The 17,273-nt window shown below is 42.8% G+C and overlaps 1 protein-coding gene across 1 annotated transcript in view; it reads left to right on the forward strand.

Annotated features, from left to right (window-relative positions):
• The first annotated feature begins 213 nt into the window (after nt 1-213).
• Nucleotides 214-17,273, forward strand: part of MED13L (mediator complex subunit 13L) — a 167,448-nt gene continuing 150,388 nt past the window's right edge. Inside the window, exon 1 of the mRNA XM_015644004.3 lies at nt 214-399. Within this exon, the coding sequence (XP_015499490.1) occupies nt 328-399 (72 nt within the window). The 5' untranslated portion in view covers nt 214-327. The remainder of the gene's footprint in view (nt 400-17,273) is intronic.

Genomic DNA, 17,273 nt, shown 5'->3' on the forward strand with positions numbered 1-17,273 from the left:
CGCGGAAGGGCGGCCCCGGGCCCCCCCTTCCTCCTCTTCTTCTCCCGGCCTGGAGGAGCGGGGGACGTGTCCCCCCCGCTTGCACCGGAGAAGGGCCTCCCGGCTTGAGGATTATCGGCGCGGGGGCGGGTAGCGAGGAACAGCGCGCCCGCCCCGGCCTCGGCGCGTCCCCTCCCGGCCGCGGGGCCCCGCGGGGCGGAGGGGCCGGAGCGCGGCGGCCGCCCCGGGCAGTGACGGGCTCGCCCCGGGGGTCGCCCGCCTTGCCCCTCGTCCCCCGGCCGTACCCCCAGACATGCCCCGCCGTGGCGGCCCGGCTCGCCGAGGATCATGACTGCGGCGGCGAACTGGGTGGCGAACGGGGCCAGCCTGGAGGACTGTCACTCCAACCTCTTCTCGCTGGTGAGTGAGCGGGCGGGTGGGTGCCCGGGGGTGGCTCCGCACCGGCTTTGCTGGCCGGGAGCAGCTGCCGGGGGTTTATAGGCAGGGCCCGGGGCTGCTCCTGCGCTGGCCCCTCCCCCGGCCCGGTCCCCGTGTTTATTTTGCTCCTTAGCGTGGTTTGCTGCGGGTCCGTGTATCGCGCTCGCAGCTGGGGAGCGGGGAGGGGACGGCTCTGTGTCCCCTGCACACGACCATCTTCCCTGGTAAACAGGCTCCTCTCCCCGCCTCCCTTGGCACTCCGTGCCCTGTGCGCTTTGTGCCACCGAACCGGGGGGTTTTCTCTCCTCTCACAATGACAAACGCCATTTCAGCAGCAGCGAACGCTCATGTAGTGTGATCGTCTGTCGGACTTAGCTCTGGGCTCCTGTGACGGCGTGTCAGCTGCTGTTACAGCCTGCTCTCCTCTTTGCACACATCGTGCTCGGGGGCAAGAGGTTAAAAAAAAACCAAAACAACCCCAACCTTTTAATTTGTTCTTCTCTGAAGAACAACAGCGGCGGACAGTAGTGTGCCGGATTGTTTGCATAGATGCCGTCTGCCCATCTCACTGGGAACTTCCGATGTGGATTGCGTGGTTTAATGTTGGAGAAATCAGGCTATCAGTTTTGGCTGGTTATATATTGGCAGTTTAAATTTAAAACACGAAAACAATTTGCGTGTAATGGCAAAGTCATTTGGAAATACCTTGCTTTATTTTACCTGGCACGCACAGGAACATTATCCCTTCTGGCTAGGCAACAGCTGAGTGAGCGAGAGGGCTGCTGGATCGTCGGGAGCCTTCCAGTGCTACAGAATAATGTCGGAGGGGAGGAGGGACTTGTTCAGTGCGTGGTGTGGTGGAGTTAAAACCTTGTGATGCAACTTTGGGGGTAGCATGTGTGAAAGGCTGGTGGTGGGTGCCCCCTCCCCGCAGCAGAGTTCTGCCAGAATTGGAGGTGGGTACATATGTTCTTCTTCTGATAGAACGGAAGAGATTGTTTTTAGCTCCCTTATGAAAATAAGTAGAGGGGGGAAAAGAAAGGAAATTATTTAGAAATGCAAATGATCAAGCTCTTTGTTTTATGTTTTTTTAACTTTGTTTTAGTATATTTGTTATTTTGTCTCAGGGTTGTTTTTGGGTTTTTTTTAATCTACATATATTTGGTGTGTATTTTGCTCGTACCTTCTAAGAATCTGGGACGAGAGCCGTCGTCTTCCGCTGCTGGAAAACTGTTCCAAGAGCTTGTTCTGTGAAAACGATACATTTCTTACTTTGCCTTTTTATTGAACTGTTATGTAAGTTTGTATCGGTGCTTCTGTTTGAAGGCATGTAGTAATATTTATAAATATGTAGCAGTGCTCTGTGTATCGAGATGCTGGAGGGGTGATTTGGGGGATTGTTATGGTGATTTTGACTACGCTGCTCTTAGCCAGGGAGGAAAATAAATCGGGAAGCATGAAGGGAACAATCGTATCTGATTGTGGAAGGGAGGCAGTGGAGGGTTTGCTTCTCGAAGAGTTGTGAAGTCCCCGTTCATTAATGCAGACTGGAGTGTGTGTTTGGAGAGGCGGAACTTCTCCTGCAGTTGCAATCTGCAAATCTGTCACTGGTAAAAATAATTGTTGGCATGCAATTAGCATAAATTATAAAGTGAAGCTATTTCATAGTTATTGTGGTTTGGTTGCTTTTTTTTTTTTTTATTCTCCCACCTGACTAGGCTAGGGAAATGTTCAATTTTAAATTGGTGTGCAATATCACTGAAATGAGTTTAAGAAAATTCTTTTGCAAGTGGCTTTAATAACAATAATGAGTTTAATGTGCAACCCTTTAATCTCCATGTAATTTTGTGGGAGGTATCTGTGCCTAAATGTGGTACTGTGTATGAAACTCTGGTTTTATTACATTCTGGGTCTACAAAAAAAATACGCAAGCAGTAGTATTTTTAAAATGCAGCCTATATGAAAACTATTAGGAAGATTTATTTTATATGGTGTTAGGTTTTTTTGGGATTTATGTAGCAGAGAAAGATATTGAAAACGGAAACACTGACTGGAAATATGTGGCCAGCACCACTGACCCTTTAACCTCAGATTGTCATATACATTTCAGAATTTATGTAGTGTTAAAGCTACAGTAGTCTGGATTAGTAGTTAGAGAAGCTTTTGCTAATCGTTTACTCTTTCAGTGTAACAGAACAAAATCTAGTAGGTATAGTAGTTGGTGGGAGTCCATTCGTTCTTTAGGAGCAAGATAGATTACAAATATTTTGAAAATTGATTCTGGTATTAGAAGTTGGGGGTTTTTCAATTGCAGGCTTTGTTTTGTGTGTGAATCACAAAGAAATGTTTGTGACTGGAGAATTACAGTTCTGAAATAATTATAGTCTATCGTGATACTGTTTGTTCATGGTTAAATAATATTTCTTACCACAGACATTTGTTTTGTGGAAGCAGGAATGCTGTCTCCCTGCCCAGGAGAAGCCAGAGCTCTGTGCCAGCTCTGTCTGGTTGCTGTGGTGGATTTGGGTTGGTTTAACAATTCATGATTTCTATTTTTCTGTCAACTGTAGACACTAGAGAGATTAGGAGCCTTTGCTGCTTTTCAATCTTTTGATGTGAGTTACTAAAAGCTTTTAGTAGCTGATTCTCTTTTATCAGTGGTGTCCAGAAGGTGTGGAGGCCCTCAGTGCTTTGGGCTCAGAATGTGTCACCTGAGGGGAGGGCACGATCTGAAGTGAAGATTTTAAAATTACCTTTGACTGTGCAGGTGCTGGGGGTGGTGCTGGGCTGGCGGAGCTGGATTCCATGGAATGTCCCTCTGGATTGCAGCGCTTGGCAGCACCATTGTGTGTGTGGTGTTCTCTAGCAGTGCTGCTCTGGAAAATGGGTTAATGTTGGTGTGCTCTGGCAGGCAAAACCTCCCAGCCAGCCTGCACAAAGACATCCCCAGCCCTGCTCTAAGCGTGGAGCCTTTCCCAGTAACGTGGTGGAAGGGCTGGTTTGCATCTTTGGCATCACAGTACTCCTCAAATAATAACTTGTTTAATCTGCTAGATATAATAGCTTTGCTCATTAAAAATACACTTTCTGTCTGAATTTGCTGTTCCTAGAACAGCAGTAGTAAAAATTATATTTATCTTCACTCTTTTTTTGCTGTAGTCAAAACGTCTGCTGGTGCTTCTGAAAAGAATGTCTGTTTTGATAAACAGTATTTAATAAGCCATTGTATGGGCCAGTTTATTTAAATACTAATTAAGAGCTGTCTAATAACTGTTTAGAGACAAAATATTCTGAGGTAAGATGCTTTGTATTAAAACTTCAGCCTCGACTGGCAAGCAGTATTCCTGTGAATAATCCTTAATCATAAAAGTAGTCTTAGAGAAATTAATTTGGCTTTTCCTGTGAGTAAGGGTTACTCATGTGACAGCGAGGGCTTGCATGAAGATATTTCAACTGTCTGTCTTTGCTGCCATGGTGGATCCAAAGGCATGTCAGTCTTGGGAAATTGGGGTGAAGTTGCAGAGCACTGGATACACTGGAGTTGGGAAGAAGCCAAGGGCATCAAGAATGACCTGCAATTTGGAGAAGTTTTCATGGGGTAGAAAGATTTGGTACTGTAGGAATCTTCATGCTGGAAACAGCACTATTGTATTCTTGGGAAGTGAGACCAGGTTACAGCAGCTGCTGTAAAAGATGTCTCTTGTTCCTGTGTAAGTGTATTCCTCAGAAACTGGCTGCTAGAAAGGTCCAGGCAGTGGGAATTGTTTGTTCTTGCTTAAAAGGCAAAGTTACAAACAGTGAAGATCGTTGCTACTGTTGCTTTTTGCAGTTCACATGCACGATCAGAAGTTGTCCTCTTTGATCAGTGAGTTTTGTTGATGTTTCCAGAATAAAATAAAAGGAATTAAAGCAACCTGAGGTGGCATTTGGTTTATTCTCCTAAAGGCTGCAGAGGCTGCTGTGAGCTATTCCTTGGTGTTGCATAATTGTCAGTAAAGGACTTCATAGTAAATGTTGATTGCTCAATGCCTTCAGTAGTACTGAATTAACCAGTAGTCCTTGCTTATTGTGTTTTCATAAATGCAGTGCTTCGAGCAGTGGGCTGAGATTTTGGCATGCTGGAGGTTACAGCACTGTACAGTGTCTATCTTGCTTGTTTGGAATTTTATGTAGGTGTGAATTTACATGCATAAATAATTAAGAAATGGAATTAACCTCTCAAGTTGTGTAAAAGTATTTGATTATTTAGTTATCTTTATTCTGAGTTTTATTAGGTAACAAGGCAAAAGTAGAGAGATGACATTAGAAAGCTTGTTCACTTCTAGCTAATAAAAGATTATTTCAGGTTTTAAATCACTTCAGTGGTAGGTTTTTATTATGTCCTGTCAGAGTATTTGACAGTTTAATGGGACGTGCTAGGGAGAGGGTTTGAAGAGAACATACCCAGATTTGCAGAGATTGGGACAGTGACATTCAGCCAGCATGCCCAGCTCCAGGAGGGGAGTTGAGGGATTTGTTGGATAACCAACCTTTTTGGAATATTCCCAAAGAAAACTGGGGGTGCAGGAGTGACACTTGCAGCTCAGACTAAGTGTGCCCAAGATAATCACTAAGAAATACTTGAGTGAGGTTTCCTTGAAATCCTGAGTATTTTGTGAATGTACATGTGTCCTGGGGCTGGGAATCCTTCCTCAGAGACTCTGTCCTGGTTCTGGTGGCACTGCGAGTCCAGTGCTGTGACGACTGTTGGGAACAGCAACACAACAAAATTAATACTCCAATATTAGGGTGATGTATTAAAAAAAGTCCTAGGTAACTACACCTTAGGAACAAGAATTTTAATTTACTGTAACAGTATCTGGAAATAGATTTTTCTATTTTTCTACATTCTTAATACAGAATTGACATCATAACCCCAGTTCTCAAACACCCTCCCCACCCTGACTCATTTGATCTTGAATTTTTTTGCCTTCTTCTGAGAGCGCTTCCTCATATGAAAGAATAAAGAAAGATCTACAGATAGAACTTTTTAATCCTTTCTTCTATTATTTTCCTTCTGGACAATGCAGTTCTTTTGAAGAAAATCTAAAGAAACTGAAGGTTTTGATCTTTGGTGGAAAAAAAAAATGTGTGGTGCATATGAGATATATTTGCTGAGTGTGTTAACTTGAATAACTTTGGTCATTAGATGAAGAAGGAAATGTTGCCAATTTTGTTTTATTTTTTTTCATCTCTCTAGTTCTCAGAAGCATTACATGAAAAGATATGTATGTGTGCAGATGCAGGGCTTTTAAATACCAAACCCCATCAGTGTTAGGGGGCTGTTGCACTTTGTGATGGGGTGAACACCTGGGCTGGTTTGAAGCTTCTGTTCACTGGGTGAGAATACACCTGTTGTTTCCACTTTCCTTGATGTTTCTATGGAATTACATCTACCTCCCCACCTGCCCCAGTCTACTTTTTGCATCCTTAGGTGTGGCAGCACACTTTTATCAGGGTTTGGATTTTATTCTGATCAGAGTAGGGATGCGTCTACAAATTTTTTCTTGCGTCCTGTGACTGGAATGGTTGGCACCTTGCTGCGTTCCCTCATCATCTTCCTGCTGTTACACCTGCTTCCTCTCTGCCTTTTATTTTTCCTTGAGTGCTGGCTCCAGTGTGTGCCAGGATCACCTCATTATAAATTTATGTCCTTTGGTTTTTTTCTAGTTGTTCTATTGTAGCTGTTGATGTCCACAGACCTACAAAACCCCTTTCCCAGAGCTTGTGTGGAATCCTCTGGACAGCCAGTAACACTGGATAGGTGGTTGGGCTGTTCCCACTGTTGTTAAGGCTGACAAGTGTAGTTTATACAAAACTTTGTAGTCTGTGTGTGTTCATTTACTGTTCTGTGGGTGAGTCGTGCACTTCGTTGTGTAGAGTCTGTCACGGTGCCATTTGCATCTTGTTGGTGCCATAGTAACACAAATAATAAGCAAAAATACCGCTCTGACTGAAAACATGCTTGTTTTAGTATTAACTTGCCAGTTTTAAAAGTGCACAATTGTTTCCAACAGAAGATCCCAACCCAAATCCAGAAGATTTGCTTATAAGGAGTGTGTGTTTACATGGGGCCATCTTTGTTCCTCAGACCAGGCTGTTCACCGCTTTCATTTTGAGCTCAAAGTATTGCTTTAAAAATAGATCCTCTTTCCTTGAGTTCCCTGACATCAACATGTAGTTTTAAAGATAAACCAGCTAATAAAAATACTCTGCTCTGCAGACCTCAGAGTATGACTAGAAGCTGGTGTTGGGCTCCCTATGCACATAATAGTGGATTGAGCGCACAGCTCAGGGATAAGGGGACTGGGATACTGGGAATGACAGCTTGTGCTGTTTCCTGCTGTGGCCCAGCTGGTTACAGAGCTGTGCATTAGTGTGATCCCAACACTGCAAAATGATAATGAGGGCTGAGCAAAACTCACTCTGATACCAGGGAGGAAATTTAACTTTTCACTTTGGGAGGGTTCTCAGCATTTTCTGATGCAGTAAGGAGATGTCTTATTCACAAATGTAAAATATTTAAGCAATCTTTCCTTTGGCTTGTGATGTGAATTTTGATTAAATTTGATGAATTCTGACTATCACTTTCTACCTTAACCCATAAAAATACATTATTTCTCATTGAGTCATGTGTGACTTAATCCATGAGCAGAATTGCAGTAGTGCATGTGGAAATGTGGCTTGAGCTTTTAGTGGTGCCCTCGTTTTTGTTTCTTTGAGATGGGGAATTTTATTGTGTGGTGCTGTTGTATAAGGTGCCCTGAGGCAATATTTACATTTCTGTGAGTAACACAGATGAGCTCAAACGTACACAATGACCTTGTACCTATATTAAGGAATGTATTTAATCAGCTTATGAAAATGGAGAAAAATGGCCAGGCTTCTAAAATGACAAAAGTAATAAAATATGACACATGTATTTTCTGTATCACTTCTTATGAGGCACTTTAATCAGCCAGTGTTGCAGCATAGTGTATTCTTGTTTAGGAAAATCATAATTACAGAGGGAAAATTTGGGGGTTTTCCTCCCCTATTTCATTTTTGTCCCTCCCCCTTCACTCTTCTTCTATGCCTTGGTGACTCCAGAAAGGTCCATAAATTCATATTTAAGCCTGGAGTGTGGAACTGACCTAGTGAAAATCTTTTCCCCCTTTTCATTCCCAAGGCAGCTCTGTTCCCCTCATTCCTCTCTCCCCACCACGTTTTGGCAGTGGCGTGGATTGAATGGAGATCAAAGTGGCTTTGTAACCACAATCCGTGTCTTAGAGAAGGAAATTTAAAGCTTGTTCAGTAAAACTTTATTTCATTCATCTTTTAGCTTTAAAAGAGCTATGCTGTGGTCAGGGCCTTGTGGTTGCCTGTTCTTATGACTCCATATTTGCCCATAAAATACAATATTTTGTGAGAACAGAGGATTTAAAGCAAAATTTAAAGGAAAACTCTTCCTTACCTATTGACCAGGCATTGGCAAACATCCAGCTTTTGATAACGTTGCATTCATAGCTGACAGCTATGAGATGTAAGTTTCAAAATGTGTTGGTTTTTTACATTATAGACTGCTGACTTCTTACTTACAGGAGTCTCTGGTTTACTAAGAAGTTTTCAAACCTAGTTAAATATATCTGCAGTCTCTTAGTGTTGAACTTTTATGAGTCTCACTTCATGTATGTCTACAATGTTACTGGATTTGTAGGTGGCTCTGGTGAGACACAGAATTAATTCCAGGAATATTTTATAGTGGCCATATCAAGTATTTTTATAAAAAAGTAATTTCTTTGCTGAGAGAAAAGGTTAATTGGTTAAATTACTTTATTCTGAAAGAGCTGCTTTCAGTTGTAGCCCAGTGTTTCTGGTTATTTAATTTTCCATGTGTATTTTAATAAAAGTTTGACTGGACCTCTCTGTGAATTTCCATAATTCCCTTCTGGCAGGAGGTGCTGGATTCTTGTCTTTGCAGGAATGACAGTGAGAGCTGGCAAAGTGAATCTGCATGACCAGTCATGTAGTGGCTTTATTTACTGCTTTCCATATTGCAGAAGTCATACACCAGGATTCTCCAGGTGGTGGGTTTTGAAGGGCTGAGGGATTTTGGCTGCTCCTGACAAACTGGGCTTCACTAGGTGTCAGTGATGAGGATAAGGATGAAGAACCAGGACTGGGGAATGGGATTCCTGTGCTGTTCCTGCCTCCCTGTCCCAGAGCAGGAACCTGGGATGGATCCCCTTGGGAAGGGAGCGAGGTGTGTGAGGCAGGGGTGGGCATGGGCTAAAAGCGAGCTTTGCTGGGCAGGGCAGGGATGGACACAGCTGCTGTGCTGCTCAGATGTGGAGCACAGAAATGTTCTGAGCCCTCGGTGCAGCTTTTTGTGTCATGGAAGAAACGGAACTGCATTCTTTAACTCACTGTGCCAAAGTTTACTCTGCTCGGGGTTGTTACTTCCTCCAGCCCACCCTCCCCCCTGGTTTCTTTCTGCCCATATGTCAGATTACTTGGTTTGGGAAACAGCTGATAGTCCATTGTATGACTCTGATGTTTGACATTTCCTTCCTCTTTTAGTTAAAAAAACAACTAGAAAAGAAAGTTAAATTTGGGAAGGATAGAGAAGATTCCTTTATTTCTTTGCAGATTTGCTTTTGTCTTTTTTTTTTTTTTCTTTCACATGTTGGTCTGCTTTTCTGTAGTCCAGCTTTCTCCAAGCGGGGGCTTTTAAATTTGGAAAATAGCCTGTCAGTTCTGATTCTTTCTGAAGGGGACTTGCAAACCTCATCATTCACCCTGTCTGAAAACAAGAGAGGGATAGATACTCTGGCTGCTAGTAAGTTGCATCTTTATTTGCTTTTTTTTTAGTGTGCTATTGAAGTCTGCAGTAGTAGTTTCCATTTTATTATTTGTTCTCAACCATCTACTCAGAAGTCAAAATATAGTTGATTCCCTTTTGTGAAGAAGCTAGCTGAAGTGATGGAGAACTCGGAGATGCCTTTCTGTAAAATAGTGTCTGTGACTTGAGCTGTGGGCTGGGTCACTACCTAAACCCAGGGTTTGGTAATATGAAAAGAATTTCTTCAATTCCTTCTGTCTTTTGTCTTGGAGATGGCATTTTGCTTCCAGGCATTGTGTACTTCCATACAGTCTGCAGGGCTAAATGTTCAGCTCTGCCATGGGTAAAACTTCATTCCATGTAGAGTTAATAAGGTTGGAAAAGAACTCCAAGATCAATCCCACTTCTTCCCCTTTTCCCAGTAGTAACACCCAAACCAAAGCAAACCCAGTCATGTCTTGTTACTTTTGCTGCCATGGCTTTGCTGGGTAGATGTTTGGACATGGGTAGGTTTTGTGCATCCTCTGAACCCCAGATTCCTGCCTATTCAGTTTTGTTGTGCAGACTGACTTTCCCATTTCCCTTTCTCACTCCTGGTGATGGGATTCTGGCTCAGCAGCTTCCCATTTTGTGTGGCTGGGTTGGTGCAGGAGCCATCAGGACACGTGTGGAAGTGCCTGTGTGAGTCTCACTCCCATGCTGACCTGGGACCTGCTGCCATCTTTCTGTTTCCTTATGTTTGTGTCTTGAATATTTTGGGCTTAAAAGTATCTTTTCAAGTGATGGCTGAGTCTCAGCCCTTTGGCTTCCAGCCATGCTTATCACGTTATCCTTTCCCATCTCTGATGAGCTGGGTTACAGCCTTGACAGTGGAGAGGAGCTGCTGAGCCAAGCACCAGCATGGAACCATGTTCTGAATTTGCTGGGTTGGATTTGCTAACCAAAGCCTTCACTGAAGGTGAAAGATGTTGATGTAACTCGAAGGTCTTTTATCAAAAGTTTCCTCTTTAATTCTTTGTTTCTAAATGATTTTTTAAGAGTTTTTGCAGTTAGACCTGAATGACTGTAGCTGCTCTATAGATGGGCATTGAGTCTGAGGATGGGAGCTCTGAGGGTGACCATCGTGTGCTCTCTGTGTGCTGATGAGATTTCCAAGGTACCTCTTGGTACCTGGCTAAATGAAGGGATGTGGAATAGTGTTGTGGAATTATAATTCCTCCCAAAGTGTCCTGTCTCAGTGGTGGCCAGTGTTTGTTTGGCTGGCCAGATTTGCTGAAGTGGGTGTAGTTGCACTTGAAAACCCTTGAAAAATCTTCCAGGCTCTCTGTGTATATGGTGGAGAGGTTTCTTGAACCAGGTAGATGTTTTGTTGAGAAATTCTAAACTAGTACTTAAGCTTTTATCCTGATACAAAAGTTTCAGTCACCTTGTTTTGGTTTGAGTCTGTGTTCTGCTAATTTAATTTGATATCTGGAAGAAAACTAGCAGCTGTTCTCTAGAGAACCTCAATTTCCCTCTAGTAAACCAACCAGACTTAATCCTTGGATGATTTTTTAACTGTATGGAATATATATATTTTGACTATTCCTGTAATTCTCCTGGTTTTGGTGTTGTGAAATGAGCTGCAATTTGTGATTAACATGCAAAGCTACAGATGAATTGTAATAGCCTCAATTTCTGTGTCACCTTCTGTTTCTTTCATAAGAATCTCACATTTGGTTTTGTTTTGCCAACCTGTTTTTGTAGTGGACTGGAAGAAGATACTTTTTCTCTTTCAGTGTGTCAGTGTGTGCTCATTTTCCTTCTGCTGTGTTTGATTGCAGTCATCTACTTTAGTATTTAACCTTGAAATTCTGTGAGGGTTTGGATCCATATCAGTAATTTGGGTGCTTTTACCAGATTGCTCTTTCTTTTATGCTTGCCACTCAAAAAGCCTTTGTTGGTAACTCCTGCATCTGCCAGAGCTGCTGAAATTTGAGCATTTGTGTTGGAGTCCTTTTATATTTTCCACTGGGAAGGATGGTACTTGGTTGCCACCTCAAATTCTTTTTGAGATGGGTCTGACTTTTGTTTTTTTGAAAGAAGCAATTAATCTTCCTGGCTGCCTCCTCTCCTGCATGGGCAAAGTCACCCTCACGCTGGGGAGAAAGAGGAAAAAATACCTCATTTCTGTCTGTGCTGTTTACTTTTTAGGCATAAGGGCTTATGCTGTTAGTTTGTGCTTTTTAATAATGTGAAATCTATTATTTTAGAAATGCCTTGGTTTTCTGGTCTCTGATACTGTGATATGGGATCTCAGATGTCCCCAAGTACAGAAGTCCATCAGGGAGATACCTGATAATAGGATTTTGGTTACAGCTAAATCCTTCTCTGAGACTTGGCAAAGGTAAAAGATGACACACAAATGCCCTGACACTGTTGCTTGTCACAAACAGCTCTGGAGTAGAAGCATTTAGATAATCTTCCAGGGAGCATGAGGGAAGGAGTGCAGGGATTTATCCAGCAGAAAGCGGTTTCAGGCACATGTGCTGCATGCATTGGTGTGCTCGCTTTCACATTGGTTTTAAGAGCAAAGGAATAACAACCAAAAAAAAGGTAATTTCTTCATCCTTCATTTTTAAAAGCTTGTTAGTGGCTGCCCTTTATCCCTTTTTTTCCAGCCACTTGACTGTGTGCTTATGCAGGGAGAGGATTAAAGTCAAACATGTCATTCTGCTGCTGCTCAGTTGCATACTAAGAGGGCTGAGGCTGAGTGCTGGGTTCTGAAGCACAAACCTTGGCATGGTGTTTTTTTTGGCCATGGGACACTCATTTCAGAATTAGCTATTTTTTAATGTAGTATTTTTCGTCTGTTCTTGATTTCAGAGCAAGTTTGGAGGACTTTGTGCAGTTAGGGCAATACTTGGCCTCACAGAAATGTCCTTTTGAAGCTCATTCAATGCATGCAAGGCCTCTGCACTGCCATGTGATCCCTCCCTCTTAGAGGGGCAGAAGGGAGAAGCCCTGAGGGAAGGGAACACAAACCATTCCTTGCTTTTTTAAAATGAAAAGCATAAAGAGGAGAATGTTAATATGTAGTTCAGGGAATGATCTGATTTCAGGAGACTCTGCAGGGCTGAGATCGTCAGTCTGCTGTGGTTTTCAAACCGCAGAGATCTTCAGACCCAGCACAAAAAATGGGGAATGTCTGTGGACAGGTGCTGGCACTGCCCAGTTGTGCTGTGGGAATAGGAACTTCTCTCAGGGTGTACAGACAGTCTGTAAAACTGTGGAGAAAACAAATTTTTTAGTTAAGCAATTTCCTCTATTCTTTCAATTCACTTGACAGGGACTTAGGCAGATATTAGTAAATTATTTCACTGCAAGAGAGGATGGTGTTTGCCTTCCCCACAAGCAACACTTTGTTACAGAGTAGTTTTCAGTCCTTCTGTCCTCCTCCTTTTGTCCTTCCGTCCTGGTGAAGTGTATCAACATGACATAACTTTTATCTGTTATTTAAATAGCTGAAGTGGAGTGTGCAGTGATATTTCGTTGCTGTGTGAGGATGATGTAGTGAAATGAGACACTGTAACCAAAACAGATGGTGCTAATCTTGAGTCTGTCTGCAAGATCTTACAGCATTTAATTAAAATGGTGGTATAATTCCCATGACACCTTTAACTACAGTTTAAATTCTTGGACTATGAACTAAGGGCTTTCTTATGCAGATTTTCACTCATGTGAGTAGTCCTTAGTATGAGTCTCTGGTGGCTTCAGAATAGCTACTTACTTGAATGAAGCTCTCAAGATGAGACACTAATAAAACTGGCAAACATATATATGGCATTAACATGTTTTATGTTTCAACTTGAAATATAAATTGTAGACTACAGATACTTAGCAGCTACTCTCCTATGTAGAAGCAAACAAAATTCTAGATTAGAGGAATTGTTTAGACTGAGCCTAACTTCAGAGGCTGGTAAATACTGTTTCTAAGGTACACTGGGCAGCTTAACATCCTCCCCTTGGTTGGAAGGATGTTTGATGAAAGCTTTTATATTCCCTTTGTTTAACTGAAATGTGTTTGTAGAAGTGATGAGGTGTGGTTTGGTTTTTACATTGCTTGCATTGGTCTTTTTAAGACCATTTAAGAACGTTATATTTGAAGCACTGGGTAGACCTGAATTTGTGTGAGTGGCATCTTTTAGGCAAGCCACTGGACAGTATTTTTATATTTGGTGTTTGTTTTGTTTCAAATTGGAGAAGTGTGAAAAATAAAATGATGTGAACGTTGCCATATTGAAAGTCTTAGAGAAAGCAGGGTTGGAGCTGAGGGCCTGTGCGATGGATATCTGGTTCTTTTATTCATGATATGATCTTACCTCCTTTCCAATGCATCCTTCCTATTTTGAAAGTACCAGAGTGATCATTTTCTACACTCTGTGGCCTGACTCCGCCTTAGTTTTTTGTCCTTTTCTGTTCTACATGAAGCAGGAAAAATAACAGACTTATATAGTTTTAGTCATTGTTTTTAATGTAGAGAAGCACAAAGTAGTTAAAAAACAGCTCTGCTTTACAGTTGGTGTGGCCAAATACAAGGATTTCTAAGCTTTTGATGCTCTCCCTTTTTGTCCTTCTGCTGTGTCTGTATTATTGTATAATCTCTCCAAGGGAGCTTTGTGTTTTAAAATGGGTGGAATTACTCAAGTGATCTGGAGAAGTTAATTTAGAGTTGGCCTGTCCATTTCCCATAAAACAGAGGCCAAAAAGCATTTGGTGGAGATGGGGAATAAAAGAAGAGGTGGAAGATGGGTTTATTTGTGTTCCATCTGCAAGGGCTGCAGAAAAGGAAAACAGTCACAGTGGCTACCCAGCACTAATTATATCTTCAGGGTTGCTGGGAGCATGCCAACACCAAGTTGTGCACTGTGAAATGTTACTGGGGAATTGTGATTTTTAGCAGCTTAAACTCCACCAATCTGAGTGGAGCAAGATGAGATCAGCAGAAGACCCTCCCAGCCTGCCTATTATTGTGATTTAAGCCTGAAGGGAGAAAAGAATGAGAGCTTAAGTTTTCTGTCTCCTCGGAATTCACAGTCCTGCATGGTGTCCTGGAACCCTGAGCTGTGGCAGGTGCATATGGAGGTGTCTGTATTTAGGGCAGCAAGGTGTGAAAGAAAGTGCTAATTTGCTTTCTGTGTCTCTCTGTTTGTCTGTGTGTGTGCAAGGGGGATTAGAGGTTTGAACACTCTCAGCTCATCTCTTTTGAGGCTCTTTCACTCTGCAGGGTGTGATGATAGTCACTGAAACCTGAGTTTGTGTCCATTTCCAGAAAAACTCTGTGTGATCACTCTAAGTCCATGCATGTGAATAAAGATATAGGCAATGCACTGTTTTCATTAATGCCTCAACTTGGGGATGTTATGGGTGGTTTTGGATGCCTGTGTGGAATTTGAACACACTCTTCTACCCTGACAGCTGCTTTTGAAAACATCAGAAACAGATCTTTCTGTGTCTTGGGAATTACACTGTAAGAAGTTGGATGTTAGTGAAGGGTTTGGATATTACTGCTAGAGATCAAATTTCTCTGTTTCCTTACATGCTTGGCCCAGTGCATTTAAAACTGGCGTCTCACAAATATTCTGTGTCCAACTGCAGTTAGCTGAACTTAGAAAAAAATCTCCATTTCAAAACAGCCCCACTTATCTGAGCAGTTGAACCCTTCACAGCACAGTCCTCCATAACACATGTTCCTTTATAAACCAAAGCAAAAATCTCATTTAATGCATGATTTGCTAGCAGTGTTGGGTAATAATAAGTATTTGTAAGTTCCTCTTTTTTTTTTTTGTCAGGCTTTTTAGTTTTAAAAACATTGTAGCAACTGCAATAAGCCAAAACCATGCATATGGGAAGAGATGCAAGAAACACAGTAGATTACATCACCTGGCAAGAGTTCTGCTTTGTTCTACATTCATCTCTAGCCAGTAGTGAGTTAAACAGCATGTTCACAGTTTTGTCCTCAGGTTGGCAATTTTGGTTTCTGTCTCAGTGTTTCAGGCTGCTTTCAAATCAGCAGTTTTACTAATCAGACCAGCTCTGCCCTCCCTGACCTGCTTTGCTGCTCCTCAGACTTCCCAGTACAAGCATCTCTGTGGCTGTTTAATGAATCAGGTGTGGGGACTGATCTGAGTAGAGGAAAAAGTCGTTTAATCCAGCCCTTCTGGGTTTGAGTCAGCCCAGCTCAGTGTGAATGTCTGAGCAGCAGCTGAGTGCTGCAGGGAAAGCACCCAGGCCAGGCCTGCTCTGGCACCACTGCTTGCTTGTGTTGGTTGGGGTGTACATGAAAAGCTGTCTGGGTGCACTGAAAGTTGTGTTTTATCTGATTGGAGCTGTAGCTGGCAGGGAGATCACTCTCCCTCCTCTCCTGTGGCTGCTCGGTGATTCCCTGCAGGATGAGCTGTCAGGGTGCTGAGCCTGGAAATGTTTGTCTTTCTCTTCTTTCAGTTGGTGAAATGGTCCCATTCCCTGAGTGATTCCATGAGCAGTAGATCCAGTGTCAGACTGGGACATGGGAATGCGTGGCTGGGGCTGAGGAGGCGGCAGTGTTGGGTCAGCCTGTGCTCACTGTCGATGATGCACAAAAGAAACCACATTTGACTCTTCAGAACAGTTCCCAGAACCACAGCCCACTGCTTGTCTTGTCTGTGCAAACCCTGCTACAGATGGAGGCCTCTTCAACCCAGGGCTGTTGGTTTGTTTAAAGAAATTAATGTAAATAAATCTCCATGTGGATGCAGATCTTCTCCCTATAGTGTGTTAAATACTTTACACAGAACATCAGTAGAGGCGTAAAATGTAAGTGTTTTGGGTGTAGTCTGCTCTCGTGTATCTCTTCTGGATTCAAATCTCTATTTGAATTCAGTTTTAATTAACATGAGGACACAATCCAGAAGTTCTGAGGGATTAGTATTGATGCTTACCTATTAAAAATTTAAACCAAAACAGACATATCCCAATATATGTGTTGAACCACTTCTCTGCAACTTGGACTGGGAAATGATGTGTGAGAGCTCATTTAATGCTGCTACTGAGTCCAAAGCCCCAGGACTCATCTCTCCCTATTTTTGGGAGTCTCTCTCTGTGTGGGTGGGCACTGGTGTGGTCCAGGTTAGTAGTTTATCATTCCTCACAGTCCACAGAATTACAGACTCCAGGAGTTTGTTAGCACAGAATTAAATTTGGTGTAGCTCTGCTGATTTCACTGTGCTTTCCTTGACTCTGTTTCATCCTTCCTCTGGGGGGGATGTTGGGGTGACACCTCTGAGCTGGCAGGAAGCCACAGGAGCCTCTCTGCTCTTTGAAACAGCTGAGCTCTGGCTTTTGCTCTGTGGCTTAAGTGAGTGCTGCTGTTGGGTAACGTCCTTTGTTCAGTTGGGTTTTTTGGTTTTGGTTTTCATCATCTTCCTGTTCCATGCTTTTTGTGACTCAGTATATGTTCTTAGTATATGTTCTAGCTGCTTATAGCACAAACTTTTAACATTATTTTTTCACAGGTTGCCTATGCTAGCACTAGTTTTTGGTGTTTTGTGTTTCACAGTCATATTCATTATCCTGTTTCAGGAACTGCCCGTTCTTTTTCCAATCTATAGCTGGGGACAGACACAGAACAGATGTAGATGTTTTGGAGGAGCGCTTTTTCTTAGACTGTTATTTAGTGTATAAGGTGTTCCAGCACCCTACAATGGAAAAAATAACTTTATTCCATTTTGCCTCTTCCTTCTGCATTCCCCTGCCCTTGTCATGCCAGGAAGGTAGGCATGGCTGTGCATCTCTGTCTGGACTATCTTTTCCCAGTTCCTTTTCCATAGTTCCCAGCCCTTTGGATGGCTGATCAGCACTTCTGTTTGAGTTCAAGAGCTCACTGCTGGCTGTAGGGAGCCTCCAGCTGGGACAATCCAGGACTGGTGTCCTACTGGCAGCATATAGCATGGCAGTGTCCCTTCTGCCCTGCAGAGCT

This window comes from Parus major, chromosome 15, assembly GCF_001522545.3.
Source record: "Parus major isolate Abel chromosome 15, Parus_major1.1, whole genome shotgun sequence".
Taxonomy (NCBI): Eukaryota; Metazoa; Chordata; class Aves; order Passeriformes; family Paridae; genus Parus; species Parus major.